This window comes from Vanessa atalanta, chromosome 27 (assembly GCF_905147765.1).
Source record: "Vanessa atalanta chromosome 27, ilVanAtal1.2, whole genome shotgun sequence".
NCBI classification, from domain to species: Eukaryota; Metazoa; Arthropoda; class Insecta; order Lepidoptera; family Nymphalidae; genus Vanessa; species Vanessa atalanta.
In genome coordinates this window covers 5,141,398-5,162,505 of record NC_061897.1, presented here as the reverse complement: position 1 = coordinate 5,162,505, position 21,108 = coordinate 5,141,398, and the positions used below count along the sequence as shown (strand labels likewise).

Below are 21,108 nucleotides of genomic sequence, written 5' to 3'. Positions count from 1 at the left end.
ATTTATTCTTAAGATCCTTTACCGCCCCTAATAACGGAGAGGTTATCGTTGGTTTGGTTGGGTATTCTGGTACACTAGGTGCCAGTGAGTCCCTTATACTGCCTAAATCAACGTGGGGAGACAGAAAAGTGTCTTTACATTCCAATATGTGCTACGGCATGTCAAGTCTTTTTATTCCGGAAAAATGTCCCTGAACACAGCAAGCCAAGACGAAATATCTAGATATATTAAATGTTCTTCTTACACTATATTGAGATGCACTAAAATCAATTAAAATAAAGTTAACATAATCTAAATATGTCTGAATGTTTCTGAGCAACGGTAAAAATGGATATTTTTTATGATTAATGACCCCGAGGAGGATCGCCATCACACATGCGTAACCGCGGTATCGTATACAGCATGTTTCAATTGTGAATGAATAATATTAGTCATTGATTATTATTATTATTAAGAAGTTATTAGTAGGTTTATTAGATGACCGAGTTACTAAGCTTAAAAGTCACGTTTTATTCAAGATAGAAATATCTTTTCAGAACATAACGCCGATAACGTTTCTCAGTCTTTATACAATAGTTTTCGTATAAATAACGCGTGTTTTTCCGTTACAAACATTGTCGAGTTTGTACACAAACAGTAAACATGTACAAGGCTGTGTTTTTGGTCTGCGCTCTGGCGCTCACGATCCAGGTAAATATGTATTTTAATAAATCAACATATTAAATAAATAAATATTATTTGTATAAAGATAATAATATCAATTGTTTTCGTTTCAGTCCATTGCTGGAGCTTGCATTGGAGCTGGATTAGGTGTCGGACCCTTCGGTGTTGCTGGTCCTCTTGGTCTCGCTGAACCTTTTGGTCTCGGCGGACCTTTGGGTCTTGCTGGTCCCTTAGGTCTCGCTGAACCTTTTGGTCTCGCTGAGCCTTGTGGTCTAGGCCCACTAGGTGCTCCTTACGGAGCATACGGTGCCTACGGACTCGGCTACGGCATCGGTAACTACGCTGGACCTTTCCGTGCTGGTTATGGCGCTCTCATCTAATCTAACATCTTACAATTCTGACCTTCAATCATTTCAATTTAATAACATTTTTGGATTATATTTAAAAAATACAATTAGAGTTTATTTTGTCACAATATCAAACAGTAATGTCGTCACATCGATAAATATTCACATATATGTCTGAATGTTCACTAATAAAATATTTATAAAATAAATGTCATTGTTATGATTTTATTTTTTACATCTTTATGTACTTTTGTTAAGGTATGAAGTTTTATGGAAAAATAACGAGAAAAATATTTTATGAAGCGTCCCCACACGGTAACATAAAAAATGCTTGGGCTTAGACCTCCTCTCTTTTTAAGGAGAAGGCCTGGAGCTTACTCCGCCACACTGCTCCAATCCTCAAATGCACAGCACACTAAGATGAAATCTTCATTTTGAAGTTGTTCACTAGTAAATAGTAGTAAGCCTGGAAATATTCCAGTGTTGATCTAAGGTTTCCTCTCCACACTGCTACATTGCAATTTGGTCGATACTGCCAAGTGTTTGAGGCAGAATTTCTTTGAAATTAGACACATGTAGGTTTCCTCGCGATGTTTCCCTTCACCGAGAACGAAGTGAACTATAACACAAGTTAAACACTAAAATTCAGTGGCGCTTTCCTGGGTTTGAACTTGCGATCATCGGTAATAGACAATTTCACACCTTGTCTTATTTTTATTATTTTATTATTATAAAGTAGATTAATAAGATTTTATTAAAATTAATAATATTCACGCAATTAAATACTAATTTGAATTACGTCGAAGTAGAACGTCTGACGCACGTACATGACTTTTAAACTCGTATACTCATTTTTTAATGTATTTTTACTCACCAATAAAATATTATAAATCTACAATTAGAGATACAATTTACAAATGTGTTTTAATTGGATGCACTATGAAAACTAATCAAAAACACACACACACTCACACACACACACACACATAAAAATACGCCAAAAATGTAATTGGCGTTAAACTAAGCATTTTGCACAATATATCATTTACATTGCAGTGCAGTTCTGTAAATTCGCTTCGTACCTCACTCGTGAAATGTCACAAGCGTCTTACGGTGATACACCTTATTGATACGTGTATGTTATATATTTTGTAATTATTACACTGAATATCGCATAACACATTCTGGCTTTTCATGTTTGATTTCTGCGTTGAATTCGCTTTCTTCTAACAGACTCGCGTCTGTTCACGCAGAATACGTCTACTGGTAAGCAATTAAAAACTAATTATCGTTCGAGTATTATTATCATAGTTAAATTATTATTTCATCCACAGATTTCGAGAAAGCTTAGTATAAGCTCGTTCATTAGATAACGATACTCAAATCTCATTATATGATTTTAAATTTAAGTTACATTTTTTTGAGTTATGTCTCTTGTGCCTGTAATTACACTGGCTCACTTATTCTTTAAACTGGATTACAGCAAATATCAAGTATCGCTAATTGTCGGTAAAATATATGTTCAGGGGTCGGTACTTGCCCAGACGACTACGTACTAAGCCCAACACCAATTAAAGATTGAGAATAATATTCAGTTAGGAGGTTATTATTGTCACAAAATTTAAACTAGATTAGGACTAACTTATCTTTTAAATATCCAATCCAAAATTAGAATTTGTTTATTTACGCTATCGACACAAATATTTTACTTAGTCAATGAACTCTATATGAGTACCAAACGTCAACTATTTTCATCCAAAAGATTCAGGAAAAGGATGTTACACAGACAGGCAGATCCTGAGAGTTACAGATATTTTTCCATCGATGAACTAAACCTTAAAAGGTGTAGTATTTAAGTAGTACACCTTAAGTTTCTTCAGCATAAGTCTTTGAAAGAAGGTTTAAGCCAATGAGCCATTTCAGCAAAAAAGTGAAACATTGACCTTAATAATGAGTTAGTGAATACCTTAGTGATTTAAATATTCCAATAAATAAACATGGAATACAATTTATAAAAACGAAGGCATTTGTTGAATTAAATAAATAAATATATATATATATATATATATATATATATATATATATATATATATATATATATATATATAGTATTATAATGAAAAATAGTGACGGAATATAAAATCCAAAATCAAAATATTCTTTATGAAGAAGGCTCAAATAACACTTTTCAATCATCTTGTTACACTGTTGAATTAAATTTAAAGCTACCACTTGGTACGAATGTAGATTCTACCGAGAAAAACTGGCAACTAGGTAATTTGTATTGCAATAAATTTTAATTACAGAGAATGTCAGTAAGCAACAATAATTTTTTTATATAACCTGCCTGGAAGTCAATAAATACCAAGTTCACGCTTTTTTATCTTCTATACATATAATAAAATTGGAGTGTCTGTTTGTAATATTAAAATAATCCATTTTTACTAAATGCATATGTATGTGTACCTAAAAAACATTTTTTACAATTTTTGTCTGTCTGTCTGTTTGTTCCTCCGGCTCATCTCTGGAACGGCTGAACCGATTTCGACGGGACTTTCAATGGCAGATAGCGGATGTAATAAGGAGTAACTTAGGCTACTTTTATTTTAGAATTATATATAGAATAAAAATAAAATCACGCTACAATATCCAAATAACTTAAATTCAAACAACGCGCACGAAGTCGCGGGCACAGATAGTCTTTAATATAATCTTGTATTGTATGTTATATGTGTAATGTTTTTTTAACACGAGCTTTAAATTCTTTAATGGCCTATTAAAGAATTTAAAGCTCGTGTTAAAGTGGCCAAGTTAAAAGTAACCATGGAGTCTTATTATAGAAACGAATACCGCGCCCCAGGAAATATGTATTAACTTTGCGAAATCGGAAACTAGGTGTTACTAGTTTACCTTTCCTCGTTGAATCTTGAAACAATTGATATGATTATTTTCATGCATGTGGAAAATATCATACCGTTATGTATGTGTATGTATTACAACGGTAATATTCACATGTAAGGTCGATTTACCAATTAGATAAAATAAATATTATATTTATTTATCAGCTCGCTGTGCAGACATACCGTCTTCACCCTGCGCCCATTATATATCCTATTTTCCCGCGCTTTCGCGACGTGTGTCACTCGAGATGACAGGTGCATAACAAACACAGATAATATATATTTATATGACGGCGTTTCCGTCCTATATCAGGTTGACAAGCTGTCAACCTAGCGAAGCGTCATTGTCGATGTTGAGGCGAGCAGCCATCTTGAACGACACGATCGAACGAGACGGCGCCCGTTTAACACACTTATGACGAATCGCTGTGATTGCCGCCATATTGCCGTTTTGTTTAAAAAAATCTTATTTGATTTTTGTGTGAAAGTGTTGTGTATTCGAACTATTCCTGTGACTACAGTGATTATTAAATTGTAATTAACATCTTGGACTGGATCGTTTATTTTACCACGCCCATATACCCGCTCTAAATAAAAATGAGTTCTGGTGAAGGCCCTTCTGAGTTTTCATCAGAAGTGGGATACGATGGTGCCCAAGTTGAGGGTCAACGGACAAAATCGGATGCTGAAAAGTTACTAAGCAGTATGGAGGCGTTGTTATCTCGGGTTCTCGCAAGTCAGCAAACACCAACTGCCAACACTACTCATTCTACGCAATTGCTACCTTTTAACCCAGACGACGAAGAATCTGACGTTGAGGCTTGGTGCAATATAACCGAAGCTATCGTTCTTAAGAAAAATTTAAACGGAATAGACTTGCTCATGGCCCTTACCATCGCCTTGAAAGGACGAGCTGCAGCCTGCATTACTAAAGTGAATATAAACGAAATGACCTGGACTGTGGTCAAGCAATGTTTAATGGCGAAATTTTCAAAACCAAAGTTGCCGCAGGATTACTTCGACGACATATTACGATTTCAAATCGCTGCCAAAGAAACAGCTTCCGAATCTGCACTACGTCTGTGGAGCTTGATTGAACGGATTCCGAAGTGCACGATGCCTGAAGAAGTAGTTACTGGATTTGTGATATCAGTACTGTGTAAAAAGGATAGACTAATACATCGCGAATTAAATGCTCACAATATTACGACTCGCACTCAACTATTTCGAGTACTCGGAGGTGTGTCCTTAAAACGCCAATCGGATGGTGGTGGAGATACCAGTGAGCCTGAGATCAAGCGTTTCCGGTCAGTTGAAAGATTCTCAGGCAGATGCAGCTTTTGTGGAATAAGAGGACATCGCTTCGCTGACTGTCGAAAACGTCGTGACAACTTCGGATCTGCATCTCAAGAGGTACCGAGCTCGTCACGAACATTGGAGAACACAACATCCGTGTCTTGCTACACTTGTGGAAAAAGAGGACACGTGACAACTAACTGTCCTGACAAGAAGAATGGAAGCAAGGCTGCGGTCAAGGATGTCCAACATTGTGAGCACCGTCCGTCCAGGGGGACTTTGAAAACATCTTCCGGTGAGTCTGTCCCTTTTTTATTTGATAGTGGATCATCTTGTTCGCTTTTAAAAGAAAGTTATTGCGATAAAATTTTGGGTACTGCGCGTAAAGACGTTGTTTATCTTAGTGGTATCGGTGGCAATGATCTGCTATGTACTACACAAATTCTAAGTGAGGTTGAAATCGGTGATCGCCTTATTAGTTTGCTCTTTCACGTAGTTCCGGATTGCAACATATCAGATCCTATTATAATTGGCAGATATATTTTTGATTTAGGGTTATGTGTTAAAATTGACAATGATAATCTTGTTATATATGCCAAAGAACAATCAAATTTTTGTAATAAATCGGATTCTTTAGATTTATATCAAATTGATACAGATTTACAAGGGTGTGATATGGATATGTTGATTTCAATTTTAAGAAAATATTCTGATAGTTTTATCGAAGGTACACCGACTAAACGAGTTAAGACAGGAGTATTTGAGATAATTTTGGTAGACCCTCAAAAAGTAGTGTATAGACGTCCTAACAAACGCGCACCTATAGAGAAACAAATAATTAAGGAACAAGTCCAAAAATTGTTAGATGCTGGAGTTATCCAAGAGAGTTCCTCTCCTTTTGCAAGCCCGATTGTCCTCGTTAAAAAGAAGGACAATTCGTATAGGCTTTGTGTAGATTATGGGGAGTTAAACTCTAATACTGTACCGGAACGTTACCCTTTGCCCCGCATTGACGAACAAATCGACCAGCTTGGTGGGGCCAACTTTTTTTCTTCTTTGGACATGGCTGCTGGCTTTCACCAGATCCCTGTCCATCCCAACTCAATTCAGAAAACAGCCTTTGTCACAAATGAGGGCCAGTACGAATACCTCGCCATGCCATTTGGGTTGCGTAACGCGCCTTCAGTGTTTCAGAGATGTATCACAAAGGCATTCAGCCATCTTAAAGAAAAACCTTTGATATATATGGATGACGTGTTGGCCTATTCAGTGGACATTTCTGAAGGTTTGCAGCGCCTTGATGAACTATTGGCTGCACTATCAGAAGCTGGATTTTCAATTAACCTAAAGAAGTGTAAGTTTATGAAACAAAAAATAGACTACTTAGGATATTCTATTCAGTCTGGTAAAGTTAGGCCCAACTCACGAAAAATCCAAGCGTTGATAGATGCCCCAGAGCCCAAGTCAGCTACAAATGTTCGACAATTCCTCGGATTGGCATCTTATTTCCGAAAATTCATCCCCAATTTTACTCATATAGTTGGTCCCTTTTACCCACTTACGAAACTCAAAGGACGTATTACCTGGACTCCAGAACATGAAAGGATACGTAAACAGTTAATAGACATTCTTACATCCGAACCCGTACTTACCATATTTGACCCAGACCTCCCTGTAGAGCTGCATACTGATGCTAGCTCCGATGGGTATGGAGCGATCCTCTTGCAAAAGAAAAACAACCTTCCCCACGTAGTAGAATATTTTAGCCGTCGGACGTCGGATGCGGAGTCGCGCTATCACTCTTACGAGCTAGAAACTTTAGCAGTAGTAAGAGCAATAGAGCACTTCCGACATTACCTGTATGGCAGGAATTTTGTGGTTGTTACCGACTGCAATTCATTAAAAGCGTCAAAGTCTAAGAAGGACTTAACTCCTCGCGTATATCGATGGTGGGCATATTTGCAAGCCTACGATTTCGATATCGTGTATCGTGAAGGCAGTAGGATGGAACACGCTGACTTTCTGTCTCGAAACCCTTTACCGAATCCAGATTCAGACAATACCACAGAACCCGAAAAATCGCAAATTCAATCTGTTCATTTTATCGATCATCCACCACGGCTGGCTATCTGTTGAACAGAAACGAGATGCCGAAATCCAAGACCTTATTTCGAAATACCATAACAATGGTTTTCCTGAGACTGTAGCTCAAACTTACGATGTTAGAGAAGGCATCCTCTACCGGAAAATTGTTCGGAATAAAGTAGTGTCCTGGCTGCCAGTAGTTCCACGATCTCTTATCTGGACCCTTATAAATCATGTTCATACTGAATTACAACATCTAGGTAAAGACAAAACGCTTGACAAGCTTTATGAGAAATATTGGTTCCCGGACATGTCTAAATGTGTCCGAAAATACATAGACTCGTGCATCATTTGTAAGGCATCCAAGGGCCCATCCGGACCTCAAGCCGTTCAGCTTCACCCGATTCCAAAGGTACCTGTACCTTGGCATACGATTCATATTGACTTCACGGGAAAGCTGAGCGGAAAGAGTGATCGGAAGGAGTATTGCTCAGTAATCATAGACGCTTTCACAAAGTTCGTTTTACTAGAACATACCTTGTCTCTTGATGCGAAGAGTGCGATTAATGCACTACAAAAAGCAGTTAATCTTTTTGGAGCACCAAAAAGAATTATTGCAGACCAAGGTCGTTGCTACATCAGTTCTGACTTTAAGTCATTCTGCGATGAGTATAAAATAGAACTTCACTTTATAGCGACGGGTTCCAGTAGAGCAAATGGTCAAGTCGAGCGAGTAATGCGTACTCTCAAGAGCATTTTAACTATAGTAGAAAACGACCCTAACAAAACGTGGCGTGACGAACTAGGAAATATTCAACTTGCCCTAAATAGTACCAAGTCCGCTGTTACTAAATATTCACCATCAGAGCTTATGTTCGGGATTAATTCCGATTCTTTAGGTATGGCCAAAATAAACTGTATCGATAACAATAATGCGGTTCGCTTGGATGTCGATTCGATTAGGGAGGATGCTTCGATAAATATTCAGAAAGCTGCTGAATCTGGCACTGTTAGATTTAACCTCGGTCGCGCAAAAATTAAACCATTTTCTAAAGGTGATTACGTGTTCATTAAAAACAACGAACGCAATAAAACTAAATTGGATAGGAAATTCAGGGGCCCTTTCGTAATTACAGAAGTTTTAAATAATGATCGTTACGAACTTAAAAGCATAGCAGGTAGTTCCAATCGAGTTCTTAAATACTCTCACGAGAATTTGCGCGTAGTGCCCCAGGGACATATCGGATTACTAGAAATCGCGACTAGTCTTTTGAATGAGGATGAGGCCGAGACGGCGTCGGATAATGAAGACAATATATTGGGCTTTAACAATGAGAACGAGTCATTAGACCGTCTAGACACCTTGACCGTATGCTCTGATACCGCTTCCGCGGACTCACGTACTATGTCAGCCAACTCAGACACAATGAGTGCTCATTCAGACCCCGAAACGTGGGACGTTATTCACGAAGTTGAAATACATTGAAACAAGACAATTCACCATCATAGGTAGGTCTACTGACTATACTTACTGCCAGGTATTGAATGTGTAATGTACGTCGTGAATATTTTGAATGTTTAGAAATTTGTTTGATTAGATGATGCACTTCTTAGTCCCAGAGAGTAGACGAAATTTGTCGTCCGAGCCTCACCCATGCAGAGGGTCAGCTTGTCATGTGATGAACCTAGCATCATCTGACGAAAATTGTCGTCCGAGTCGGGTCCATTACGAGGGCTGACTTGTCCTGGATGATTGCTAGCTATAAGTGAGACGAAACGTGTCGTCCGGGCCAAATTCTGCCAAGGATCGGCTTGTCTGGCTATTCGTAAAGACGAAAGGTGTCGTCCGGGTCATATCCTGCCAAGGATTGGCTTGTCTGGCTATTCGTAAAGACGAAAGATGTCGTCCAGGTCATATCTTGGATGGAATAGACCTGTCAGGATGTTTAAATATGTGAAGTCTGGTGTCAGAGACAAATTTTAGATAGAACATTAAAATTTAGGTTCATATTTCTAGACGATTGGTCTATCTGTGGTGCTGAGTGGTTGATAAATAGCATTAAGTCAGGATGAACGAGCAGATTACGCAGTTAACTTAATTTGTTTCAGGTTAAACGCCCGTGGACGGTCGAATGTCAGTCTGGCCGTGACGGCGTTTCCGTCCTATATCAGGTTGACAAGCTGTCAACCTAGCGAAGCGTCATTGTCGATGTTGAGGCGAGCAGCCATCTTGAACGACACGATCGAACGAGACGGCGCCCGTTTAACACACTTATGACGAATCGCTGTGATTGCCGCCATATTGCCGTTTTGTTTAAAAAATCTTATTTGATTTTTGTGTGAAAGTGTTGTGTATTCGAACTATTCCTGTGACTACAGTGATTATTAAATTGTAATTAACATCTTGGACTGGATCGTTTATTTTACCACGCCCATATACCCGCTCTAAATAAAAATGAGTTCTGGTGAAGGCCCTTCTGAGTTTTCATATATAAAATATAAATCAAATACTAATGAATATGTTTTTATAGATATGTGTACACTACAACAACACAAACGCTTTGTGTAGACCCTCTGTACCCGAGCGAAGCTAATACGGATAGCGTTATTATAAAATGGGCATCCACTAATAAAATGATTCTTGACGACCTCCGTGGTCGAGTAGTGTGTACACCGGTTTTCATGAGTACACCACTCCGAGGTCCCGGGCTCGATTCCCGGCCGAGTCGATGTAGAAAAAGTTCATTAGTTTTCTATATTGTCTTGGGTCTGGGTGTATGTGGTACCTTCGTTACTTCTGATTTTCCGTAACACAAGTGCTTTAGCTATTTACATTGGGATCAGAGTAATGTATGTGATGTTGTCCAATATTTATTATAGTGTACAAAAAATAAGATGCTCAAAGTATATGTATGTCGCAGATTCTCATGGATAGCCATCCAAAGGATCACGATTGTCGTCCGACATGTTGGTATTATTAATTCAATAAGTACGCACGTCTGGCGCTGGCGCTGTCACAAGACCAAGAGATCAAGTGCCTCATTCAAAGGAAAATGCACTGTCAGATACACCATTAAATCTTTATATTTACATCTTTGGGCTGTGTGACGAAATACGTGCCGGTCTTATATTTTTTACAATTGATATCTCTCAACTGACAACCTTTAAGGCGTTAATCACGTCGTGTGTTATTGTCATTCTAATGAATAAGGTCGTATACCCGTGCGAATTGATTATTTCTAACATCTACAGCTAGGTAATTCGATAAAATATTTGTGCGGTAAAATTATAACAACGAAATGAAAATCATGAATATTTTTATTAATGAAGGAACATACATTTTTGTATGACGATTTTACTGTTCGGATTTGTGATACTGATTTTTAAATTTTGCTTCGAAAAGTTTATGTGTAGTTTGATATATAATCCAAAATATTGAACAAAAAGATTGAACTTCTATCTGTTGATTAGATGAAAGCGCCGAATCCATAACCAGCACGGAAAGGTCCAGCATAGTTGCCGATGCCGTAGCCGAGACCGTAAGCACCGTATGCTCCGTAAGGAGCACCCAGTGGACCTAGACCACAAGGCTCGGCGAGACCAAAAGGTTCGGCGAGACCAATAGGACCAGCAAGACCCAAAGGTCCGCCGAGACCAAAAGGTTCAGCTAGACCTAGAGGTCCAGCAACACCGAGGGGCCCGACACCCAATCCATTTCCAATGCATGCTCCAGCAATGGACTGAAACGAAAACATTTGATATTATTATGCAAAAATACTATCTTAATTAAAATTAGTTGATATAATAATTATATTTACCTGGATCGTGAGCGCCAGAGCACAGACCAAAAGCACAGCCTTGTACATGTTTACTGTTTGTGTACAAACTCGACAATGTTTGTAACGATAGGATACGCGTTATTTATACGAAAACTATAAAGACTGAGAAACGTTATCAGCGTCATGACGTGTTTTCTAAAGTTATCTATCTTAAAGGAACGTGACAGTTATAAGGTCAGTAATTAGGTCCTTAAAAAATCAATGGTGTTAGTGGCTATCAATGACTAATTATGTTCGTTAACACTTCAGATTATAAAACAAAAGCAAGATGGAGCGCTCGGAACTTTATAGTAAAGCAACAAAGTCGAATACAATATCAAAAGAGAATAATAATTAAAGTGACAGCTTGTATTCGCTTTTGATTTTGTAAGCGCTTATGTGCTTCAGTATAGATATAATAACAAAAAAAAAAGTTTTCTTAATGATGATGAATGTCCTGTCCCCTAGATGGGACAGATGTCCTCCACCGCGATCGGTCTTGGGCTTCAGCCTTCACCTCGCTCCACGTCATTCCGATGCTCGCCGCTTCCACCAACACGGAGCGTCGCCAGGTTTGACGGGGACGTCCACGCTTTCTTTTCCCTTGGGGATTCCAGTCCAAAGCTTGTTTGGAAATATGGTCGGGATCCCTTCGAAACGTGTGTCCAATCCATCTCCACTTGATCACACTTGACCACAAGCTTGATCTGAATGTCGATCGGGCTCTCATGGCATTTCTCCAACAGCTCTACGTTTGAGATGGTCTCAGGCCAGTAAATACCGAGAATGCGACGAAGATAGCGGTTGACGAAAACTTGGATTTGGCGTGAGATGTCCTTTGTAACCTTCCACGTTTCGCACCCGTAAAGCAACACGGATTTCACGTTGGACCCGAATATCTTAAGTTTAATCCTTCGGTCAGTTTCTGCGATTGCCAAACAGGTCTCAGCTGCGCGAAGGTAGCTCGGGCTTTGGCTATCCGTGAGAGGACATCGCTGTCCTCTTCACTTCCACCAGTCTCTGACACGACGCTCCCGAGGTATGTAAATTTGTGGACGCGTTCCACTGCCTCTGTGCCAATCAGCAACGGTGAGCGATTCTTCACACCAGTTCTCATCTCCTGGGTCTTCCGGATGTTGATTTTAAGCCCTGTTTTTGCCGCTTCCTGACTTAGATCGTTTAACTTAGCTTGCATATCGGCGTGGGTATGACTCAGCAGGCATAGGTCATCAGCGTAATCCAAGTCTTCCAAGACGTTGGATAATCCCCACTCTATGCCGCGGCGCCTGTGTTCTAAGATGCGAAGCATAATTAAGTCAAGAACTACTAAGAACAGTAGCGGCGATAGGGCGCAGCCATCGATGTTCGTTTGGGCAGCGTTTGCTCCGCACTCGATTAGAGAGAGTACAGCATCGGTGACTCTGATGTCGCGTTTGTGTTGAGGCTGGTCTAGGATGGTTCTTTCTGAGGCATCCGACGCTCGGCCGATGAATCTGCCGACAGCGTCGTCACCGTCTTCCGTGTAATAGACACAAGTGTTAGTGTGTCTAGTGATTGCCACACTTTCGTGAATACATTTTTCTACTGGACTATGAAAAAGTCGCCGTAGGTCTGTCCCTGAGCGTGTATTAGTACTGACTCAATCGCTCTTTTAAACGGAACAGTACTAAGTATTACGGCTTGGCGGTACAATAAATGATGGTATCTACCCAGTCGGGCTTGTATTGATTTAACTTTACGAATATTAGTTTTAGCAATATTATACTTTAACCGCTAATATATAACATTCATCTAATTTTCTTATACTTGTCTTGGAACTACTGAGTTTCTAGCCGGTTCTTCTCGGTAGAATCTAATTTCCGAACCGGTGGTAGCTTTGCATATCATTCAACACTGTCACATAAAGATTCAGAAATGTTTTTATGAGATCACTATATGGATAAAGAATATTTTTATGTGTTTGCAATCATTTCTGTGTTTACATAAAATTGCAAAATAGTAACATGAGTCAACTGATATATATATATATATATATGTAGATATATATATATATATATATATATATACATTTATATGTTTTTCATTTCAATCATTAACATGAATGGATGACCTAGTTACGAACCAAATAATTGTCACGTTCTTTTAAGATAGATATAACTTTAGAAAACACGTCATGACGCTGATAACTTTTCTCAGTAGTTTTACGTATTCTGATAGTTTTCGTATAAATAACGCGTATTCTTTCGTTACAAACATTGTCGAGTTTCTACACAAACAGTAAACATGTACAAAGCTGTGCTTTCGGTCTGCGTTCTGGCGCTCACAATCCAGGTAAATATAATGATTAAAACAACTTCTTTGAATTAAAATAGTATTTTTTGTATAATACTAATAATATCAATGGTTTTCGTTTCAGTCCATTGCTGGAGCATGCATTGGAAATGGATTGGGACCCTTTGGTGTTGCTGGTCCTCTTGGTCTAGCTGAACCTTTTGGTCTCGCTGGACCTTTTGGTCTCGGTGGACCTTTGGGTCTTGCTGAACCTTTCGGACTCGCTGAGCCTTGTGGTCTAGGCCCACTAGGTGCTCCTTACGGAGCATACGGTGCTTACGGTCTCGGCTACGGCATCGGCAACTACGCTGGACCTTTCCGTGCTGGTTACGGCGCTCTCATCTAATCTAACGTTTTACAATTCTGACTCTCAATCCTTTCAAATGTAATAACTATTTCGATTGGATGAGTTTAACATCATCAAATAGGAATGACATCATACCTACATATGCATCTTCAATAAAAAATATTTATGGCAATTTATTTTTTATTTGTCAACACAGACCTGGATATCACTTTTATTCTTCGTAAATATTTTTCGAGACCTTAGGTCTCGTTTAACCTTTAGATCCTCTTGGTATTCGGAGAATGTGGTTCTTATGATTGATTCCATTGATGGGACTTTTATTTAGATTCCATATATTTTTTTTTTTTTACTTTTTTATTTTTTTTAATTTAATTCAATTTCTAAACATGATATATCAAGACAAATTTAAGGGAGCACGAGTGGTTTTTTTTAAATAATAAAAAAATAAATTTAAGTTCATTTTAATTTAACTAATGAAATGACCGAGCAGAAGCTCATGGTACAGTCAATTGAAATTATTTCTTGTATTAGAAATAATACGTTCAAATCGAATATGTTTCCCACGATATGAGACGATTCATGTTATTTTCCAAAAATGCTGATCAAGCATTTACTTGTACTCTATCACACCTTGGACCAACATAACTATCTTCGAAATATTTATGAATTATTACTTTGATATGATCACTAAATAAGCTGGGTGTCGTTTTGATGCGGTAAATTTACGTTACTGTGGTTTTCAAATTTAAAATAATTCCGTTCATACCAATATAACAATTAACAAAGGATTAATTTTCAACAACCTTTGTGCTGAAAAAAAAATCTTCCTATAGACTTTATCATTATCGTCAGCATAATATAAACAGGGAGACGACCACAGCTGGACACAGTATTCATCTGCCCTGAGGATTTCCACGATCCCTGGATGGCGCTATCCGCATTCAACGGTTAATTCACCTTGTAAGCGTGAGCACGCTGCATCTTCAGATCACTCGAGAAAATTTCGATCCCAGCGACTATCAGTTTTGCGAGTACTGTGCTTCACCCAATGCCACTTCAATTGAGCAATATTCGCTAGTTTTTGACGACCTCCCCCCCCCCCCCCCCTAATATAAGAAAAAATAAGAACTGGCCGACCCCTACCCTCCCTGTTTAATATTTATTACGTAAGAATCTAAAGGAGAAAATGAATACACGTTTGATTTATTTTACTGTTTATTTTTCAAAGTAACAACATTTTAAAATGTGTTTATTTGTAATTTCAAAGGTTCTAAAGGTACGCATCCGAGCGAACCTCAGCAATCATGCGGTTTCATGCGTATTTTCAAATGTTTTTTTTTTTTTATTTTACGTAAGAACTATCGAAACTCCTTCCCACCCCCTTGTAAGAAAACAAGACATGGTCCACCCCCCCTCACCCCCAAATCGTCTTACGTAATAAATGAATGGCCCCTTACTTAGGTTAGCGTGCGGATTTTATCATTTACGATTCGATCTCGCAAGGAAACATCGAGCCCTCTCATTCATTGCTCTTCGAGTGAACCTTGAATCACATACGAGGGGTATCTGTCTTTTATTATCTTCAATACTGATTTTATCTACAATACTAAATCAATTGGTAAGATGAAATTGATCTTCAGCGAAATGTATTCCACGGAATCATGATATACAGTAGACTACCGCTAGAGCTGCCTTAGACCAACCCGTCCCGGCTTCGTAAGTGTAGTAAGGCTACATAAAGTATATATATCGTTATCGTTTACGCTGCAACATCTTGAATATCATGGTGATATTTCAGTTTCTTGGAGATCACTCCACCCATTCGTGAACCGTATGAAAATTCCATATAGTACTTTTTGAGTTTATCGGGTTCAAACAGAAACACGCGGCCGATAGACTTTGTCAAGATATTTTTTTTTTGTGCAAATACTTATATGAATTCTTTATAAACGTAACAAATAATCTAGTACGTCTACCGGTTTAAAACCGATACCCAGGTTTAATAGTGATCATATCAAAGCAATTGTTGTAATAAATGTTTTGTTATTGAAAATAGATCATATTATACCACTACTCCGTGTCTAGGGTTGGATCCACCTTTTATATGTAACAAAAAAATGAATGACATCCAAAAATATTATAAAATATTGCACGAGAATTGAATAAATGGTAGACGGAAGTTTCAAATCAAATCTAAACTAGAGAATAAAGTGTTTTTGAATCGTCAATATTTCAAACTCTACCATTTCGGAAACTAGTCTCCGGCGAGAATTAACTCGCATAGTTGCTTTTGGAGCCCTAGCCTAAATGCCGCCGGATTTATTCCATAAAGTGTTATTCCCGGTATCTTATTATATATGAGTATACCATTGCCTGAAATCGTTCTTTGTACCGTAAGCGAGCGGAAAGCAGGGATTACAAGTTTGTTTTTATTTCTTTTATTAATATATTTTGTATGTCCTTCCCTATAAACATTACATTATATTTTCCAAGCACTGTGAGAACCTAAAGTTTGAGTGAGATCTAAGCGGGACCCTAAGATATAAATCAGGTTCTTGTTAGACAAATAAAAAATAAAATAATATAAATATTTTTTTATTAAAGATACATACATATGTACAATATAAATGACATAATACCTACATAGGTATGATGTCATTTATATTTGATAATGTTAAACTCATCCAATCAAAATAGTTATCACATTGGAAAGGATTGGAAGTCAGAAATGTAAGACGTTAGTTTAGATGAGAACTCCGTATCCCAAACCAGCGCGGAAAGGTCCAGCATAGTTGTCGATGCCGTAGCCGAGACCGTAAGCACCGTATGCTCCATAAGGAGCACCAAGACCACAAGGTTCAGCGAGACCTAGGGGACCAGCAAAATCCAAAGGTCCGCCGAAACCAAAAGGTTCAGCAAGGCCGAGAGGTCCAGCAACACCCAAGGGTCCGACACCCAATCCGGCTCCAATGCATGCTCCAGCAATGGACTGAAACGATAACATTTGAAATAATTATTGTAATTGATGTAAAAAAATGTCTTAACTTAATCAAAACATTATTTTTATAAATCAAATATGTTGGGTTACTTATTCTATTTACCTCGATCGTGAGCCCCAGAGCGCAGAACAAAAGTACAGACTTGTACATGTTTACTGTTTGCGTACAAACTCGACAATGTTTGTAACGAGAGAACACATGTTTTTTAATATAAAAAACTATAAAGACTGAGAAACGTTATCAGCGTCATGACGTGTTTTCTAAAGTTATCTATCTCAAAGGAACGTGACAGTTATAAGATCAGTCTAGTCTAACTAGGTCATCAAATAAACCTGTTAAGCTCTTCCGTATTAACGAACTATCAATTACTAGAATGATTCATTTTAACTGATTGAAATGAAAAACACGTATACTATGCCTAAAAGAAAATTCTGCCACATGTGTATTCCGCCAACCCGCATTGGAGCAGCGTGGTGGAATATGCTCCAAACCTTCTCCTCAAAGGAGAGCCTTTATCCCAGCAGTGGAACATTTACGGGCTGCTAATGCTAAAAAAAAAATGCCTAAAAGAATACTGGTAACCCGCGTGTCTTTTTTGCTATTATGCCGGTACACAGATAAACACTTATACGCATACAAACATACAGTATCGCAAAAGTGTCGAAACGATCAAAGCCACACTCACATTTTGGCATAACTGTCTGTCTTTACGATTTTTTGGAGTATATCTGTGATAACTACCTTCGAACCAATAACTTCACCGTCAAAAATCTTGTCTTGACCACTCCCCACGTCACTCGAACGCGGAGTTTTAAGATCTATGGAATAGACCTCAACCTTTCAACCTTTTTTTCTACTAAGTTCACAACATGTTTCTTATTAACCCGTAACAGATATTAGACAAGTATAAAATAACTTGGAAATAATAATATGTCTATGTAGATAATATTTACTTTTTATCAAAGTTAAACGTAAGTCCCACTGGGTAGGTACCATCCAGTCATTATACGTTATTATATGCCAAGCAGTAATACTTAGTACTTTTGTGTTCTGGCTTAAAGTCAGTAAAACTACAGGCACCAAGGATATGATAACTCAGACCAAAAGGTCAGTGGCGCCTTTCATACGACGCCAATATCTTCAATGGGCAGTGGTAACCACTTACCATCAGGTGGTCCATTCGAAAGGCCTCCTACCGATACCATAAAAAGAGAAAGAAATGAATGATTAACTAAATATCCTTTAGACTCAACGGATAGTCCGAGGACTACGTTGACATCCATTGGAACGACAATTATGTCTCTACGAAATGTCGTTCCAGGCACTTTCGACGCGAACGCTTTCCAAACTAATATCAATACAATATTAAGAAAATATTTTTTGTATCTTGTTTTTGGGAGAGTGTATTATACTTAAGCACATAAACGCATACAAAATCAAAAGCGAATACATTTTCTTTTTATTTTGTATTCGACTTTGTTGCTTCATTATACTGCTTGCTCCAAGCGGTCAATGTTTTTTGTTTGTTGTAAGTAGGCGGACCGGCACATGGGGCACCTGATATAAAGTGGTCACCACCGCCCATGGATATTGGCGCTGTTAGAAATATTAATCATCCCTGACTTCAAGGGCCGGCCCGTAAATGTAGGGGACCCTGGGCTTACACTACTTAGGGGCCAACCTAAGGCATATCTAAACGTAGACTTGAATTAAATTAATTGAATGGGTTTGATTAATTGCAGGACTCGCAGCGCTGCAAACCATACGATCTGTTTAATTTAATAAAGTTATGGATTCTTTCGCATTATTGTCTATTTTTGACTTTGACTTGACTTAGCTGGGGGCCCCTAGAATCCACGGGGCCCTGAGCTGAAGCCCAAAAAGCCATATGATAGATCCGGCCCTGCTTACTTCGCCAATGCGTCACCAACCTTAGGAACTGAGATGTTAAGTGCCTTGTCAAAGTCAAAGTCAAAAATCTTTATTCAATATAGAAGTGTATACACTTGCTTATTGATTGTCAAAAATCTACCATCTTGCCTTGGTAATATATCTGAAGAGTGGGTGCTACCCATTTGCCTTTTGTTTCATAATCTGATACAGTGACAACGAACATAATATGTCACTGATAGTTCACTAAAACAGACGATTGATTTGAGGATCTAGTTACTGACCTTAAAACTGTCACGTTTTCCTTAAGATAGATATTTTTAAAAACACGTCATGACGCTGATAACTTTTCAATCTATAGTTTTCGTATAAATAACGCGAGTTCTTAAGTTACAAACATTGTCGAGTTTGTACACAAACAGTAAACATGTACAAGGTTGTGCTTTTGGTCTGCGCTCTGGCGCTCACGATCCAGGTAAATATTACTATTAAATCAACTTCTTTGAATTAAAATACTAATGTTTTTTTGTATAATGATAATAATATTAATTGTTTTCGTTTCAGTCCATTGCTGGAGCATGCATTGGAGCTGGATTGGGTGTCGGACCCTTCGGTGTTGCTGGACCTCTCGGCCTCGCTGAACCTTTTGGTTACGGCGGTCCTTTGGGTCTTGCTGGACCTCTTGGCCTCGCTGAACCTTTTGGTCTCGGCGGACCTTTGGGTCTTGTTGAACCTTTCGGACTCGCTGAGCCTTGTGGTCTAGGTCCACTAGGTGCTCCTTACGGAGCATACGGTGCCTACGGTCTCGGCTACGGCATCGGCAACTATGCTGGACCTTTCCGTGCTGGTTTGGGATTCGGAGCTTACATCTAAAAGGAGATACTTCGAGCTATTAATTATTTATTAGTCTTGGATTATTTTTCGACACCAAACATATATTTTGATTAAGTAATTAGCTTGACTATTACATCAAATATGAATGGCGTCATCACACGTATATATTCAATAATAAAATATTTATGTTATATTTATCTCGAATGTTATTTCACGAACCAAAAACCTATATGATAAAGTCTACTTCACTACAAAATGTGTTGTGAATGAAAGCAAATTAAGAAACAATAGTTTGAAGGTAAATTTGGTGAACCAGTGTTGCACACATATCTGCTTTAATTTTTCTTTGTGCGGATAATTAGCCTTTGAGGGCAGCCGAAACTTCCTCAGAAAAATAACAGACCAAAAGTAGGTAATTATTATTTTTATAAAAAATCTTTTAATAAGATGCCTACAAAACGGATATTTGATTACCAGTGTAATCACAGGCACAAGGGACATAACATCTTAGTTCCCAAGGTTGGTGGCGCATAGGTGATGTAAGGAATAATATTTCTTACAGCGCCTTTGTCTATGGGCGGTGGTGGCCACTTACCATCAGATGGCCCATATGCTCGCCCGCCAACGAATGCCATGAAAAAAAAATCCGTCATTAATACATTTCAATTCAATGTCAGTTATTTTTGTCAAAGTTTCATTTACATATTTACCATAAAAAAAGACTATAAAAAAGTTTAAGAATACGAGGATTATCGGGTGGCGATATTTCAATGAACTTATTAGTAACCATAGAATAGTCTTCAGCGATATTATGAACACTACCATCATGGATGACTTTGATTAATTTTGATAAAGCATCGTCCACCGAGCACGTGGCTGAGTGTGCATTTCCAAACTAATCAAACTTAACTGACCGTTTTACAAGATGGCCGCCTCACCAGTGATCGGTGTTTGTTAGGATATCGTCCTTGTCAAGTGACGTTTGACGTTTAAAAAGCGGATTCGGCAAATTTTGTTTATTATTGATAGACTTATAAGGATGGTTGTTATGACAACACCTTGTGTCATTGAGTTTATTTATAGTGAGATATTGATCAACGTACATATACGTAAACTAATCAAACTTAACTGACCGTTTTAGCAATTAAAGAAACAATTTTAGCAATTAAAGAACTTACGTTCGCATTTTCGCTCTCCTTTTTTAATTACAGATGATAAGCTCTTGATGGAAGCCACAACTCCGTCAGAAAAATATTAGTACGAAAGAAGATCATTAGTATTTTTTATTTTAACCACTAGTGATGTACAAAATTCTGGATGTTCAGACTATTTTTCTTCAAAATTGTATCACGTCTCTGCACAAGGTACTGCGCGACATGGTCCTGCACGATCGAGCAGGGTACGGCACTGATCAACCCGTTACGATGTTAGTATATGTCTAAATAAAAATCATTAGACTCGGCGCCATCTTTTGTGATTGTTAAGGACCATTTAATGGTAAGTGGCCACCGAGCCTAGACATTGACACTGTAGGAACTGTTAACTATATCATCGCCACTAACCTTGGGAATTAAGATGTTATATCCCTCAAGTCTTGAAAACTGGTGGTAAAATATGTGACGAGTGGGGTGCACCTAT

At 38.2% G+C, this 21,108-nt stretch overlaps 5 protein-coding genes across 5 annotated transcripts; 3 read left to right on the top strand and 2 right to left on the bottom strand.

The window, feature by feature from the left end:
* The first annotated feature begins 565 nt into the window (after window positions 1–565).
* LOC125074406 (glycine-rich protein-like) lies at window positions 566–1,186 on the top strand. The gene is made up of 2 exons (XM_047685733.1): window positions 566–690; window positions 777–1,186. The coding sequence occupies exons 1-2, from the start codon at window positions 643–645 to the stop codon at window positions 1,041–1,043; spliced, it is 315 nt and encodes a 104-aa protein (XP_047541689.1). The 5' UTR covers window positions 566–642; the 3' UTR covers window positions 1,044–1,186.
* A 9,556-nt stretch (window positions 1,187–10,742) lies between these two features.
* On the bottom strand, window positions 10,743–11,229 carry LOC125074405 (chorion class A protein L11-like). Its single transcript, XM_047685732.1, has 2 exons — window positions 11,110–11,229; window positions 10,743–11,031 (listed from the first exon to the last, which is right to left on the bottom strand). The coding sequence occupies exons 1-2, from the start codon at window positions 11,155–11,157 to the stop codon at window positions 10,759–10,761; spliced, it is 321 nt and encodes a 106-aa protein (XP_047541688.1). The 5' UTR covers window positions 11,158–11,229; the 3' UTR covers window positions 10,743–10,758.
* A 2,084-nt stretch (window positions 11,230–13,313) lies between these two features.
* On the top strand, window positions 13,314–13,919 carry LOC125074407 (chorion class A protein L11-like). The gene is made up of 2 exons (XM_047685734.1): window positions 13,314–13,440; window positions 13,526–13,919. Exons 1-2 carry the CDS (start codon window positions 13,393–13,395, stop codon window positions 13,784–13,786), a joined length of 309 nt encoding a protein of 102 aa, XP_047541690.1. The 5' UTR covers window positions 13,314–13,392; the 3' UTR covers window positions 13,787–13,919.
* A 2,409-nt stretch (window positions 13,920–16,328) lies between these two features.
* Window positions 16,329–16,944, bottom strand: LOC125074354 (glycine-rich protein-like). Its single transcript, XM_047685657.1, has 2 exons — window positions 16,849–16,944; window positions 16,329–16,736 (listed from the first exon to the last, which is right to left on the bottom strand). Exons 1-2 carry the CDS (start codon window positions 16,894–16,896, stop codon window positions 16,491–16,493), a joined length of 294 nt encoding a protein of 97 aa, XP_047541613.1. The 5' UTR covers window positions 16,897–16,944; the 3' UTR covers window positions 16,329–16,490.
* A 2,074-nt stretch (window positions 16,945–19,018) lies between these two features.
* On the top strand, window positions 19,019–19,667 carry LOC125074238 (glycine-rich protein-like). Its single transcript, XM_047685515.1, has 2 exons — window positions 19,019–19,111; window positions 19,201–19,667. The coding sequence occupies exons 1-2, from the start codon at window positions 19,064–19,066 to the stop codon at window positions 19,507–19,509; spliced, it is 357 nt and encodes a 118-aa protein (XP_047541471.1). The 5' UTR covers window positions 19,019–19,063; the 3' UTR covers window positions 19,510–19,667.
* The last annotated feature ends 1,441 nt before the right edge of the window (window positions 19,668–21,108 follow it).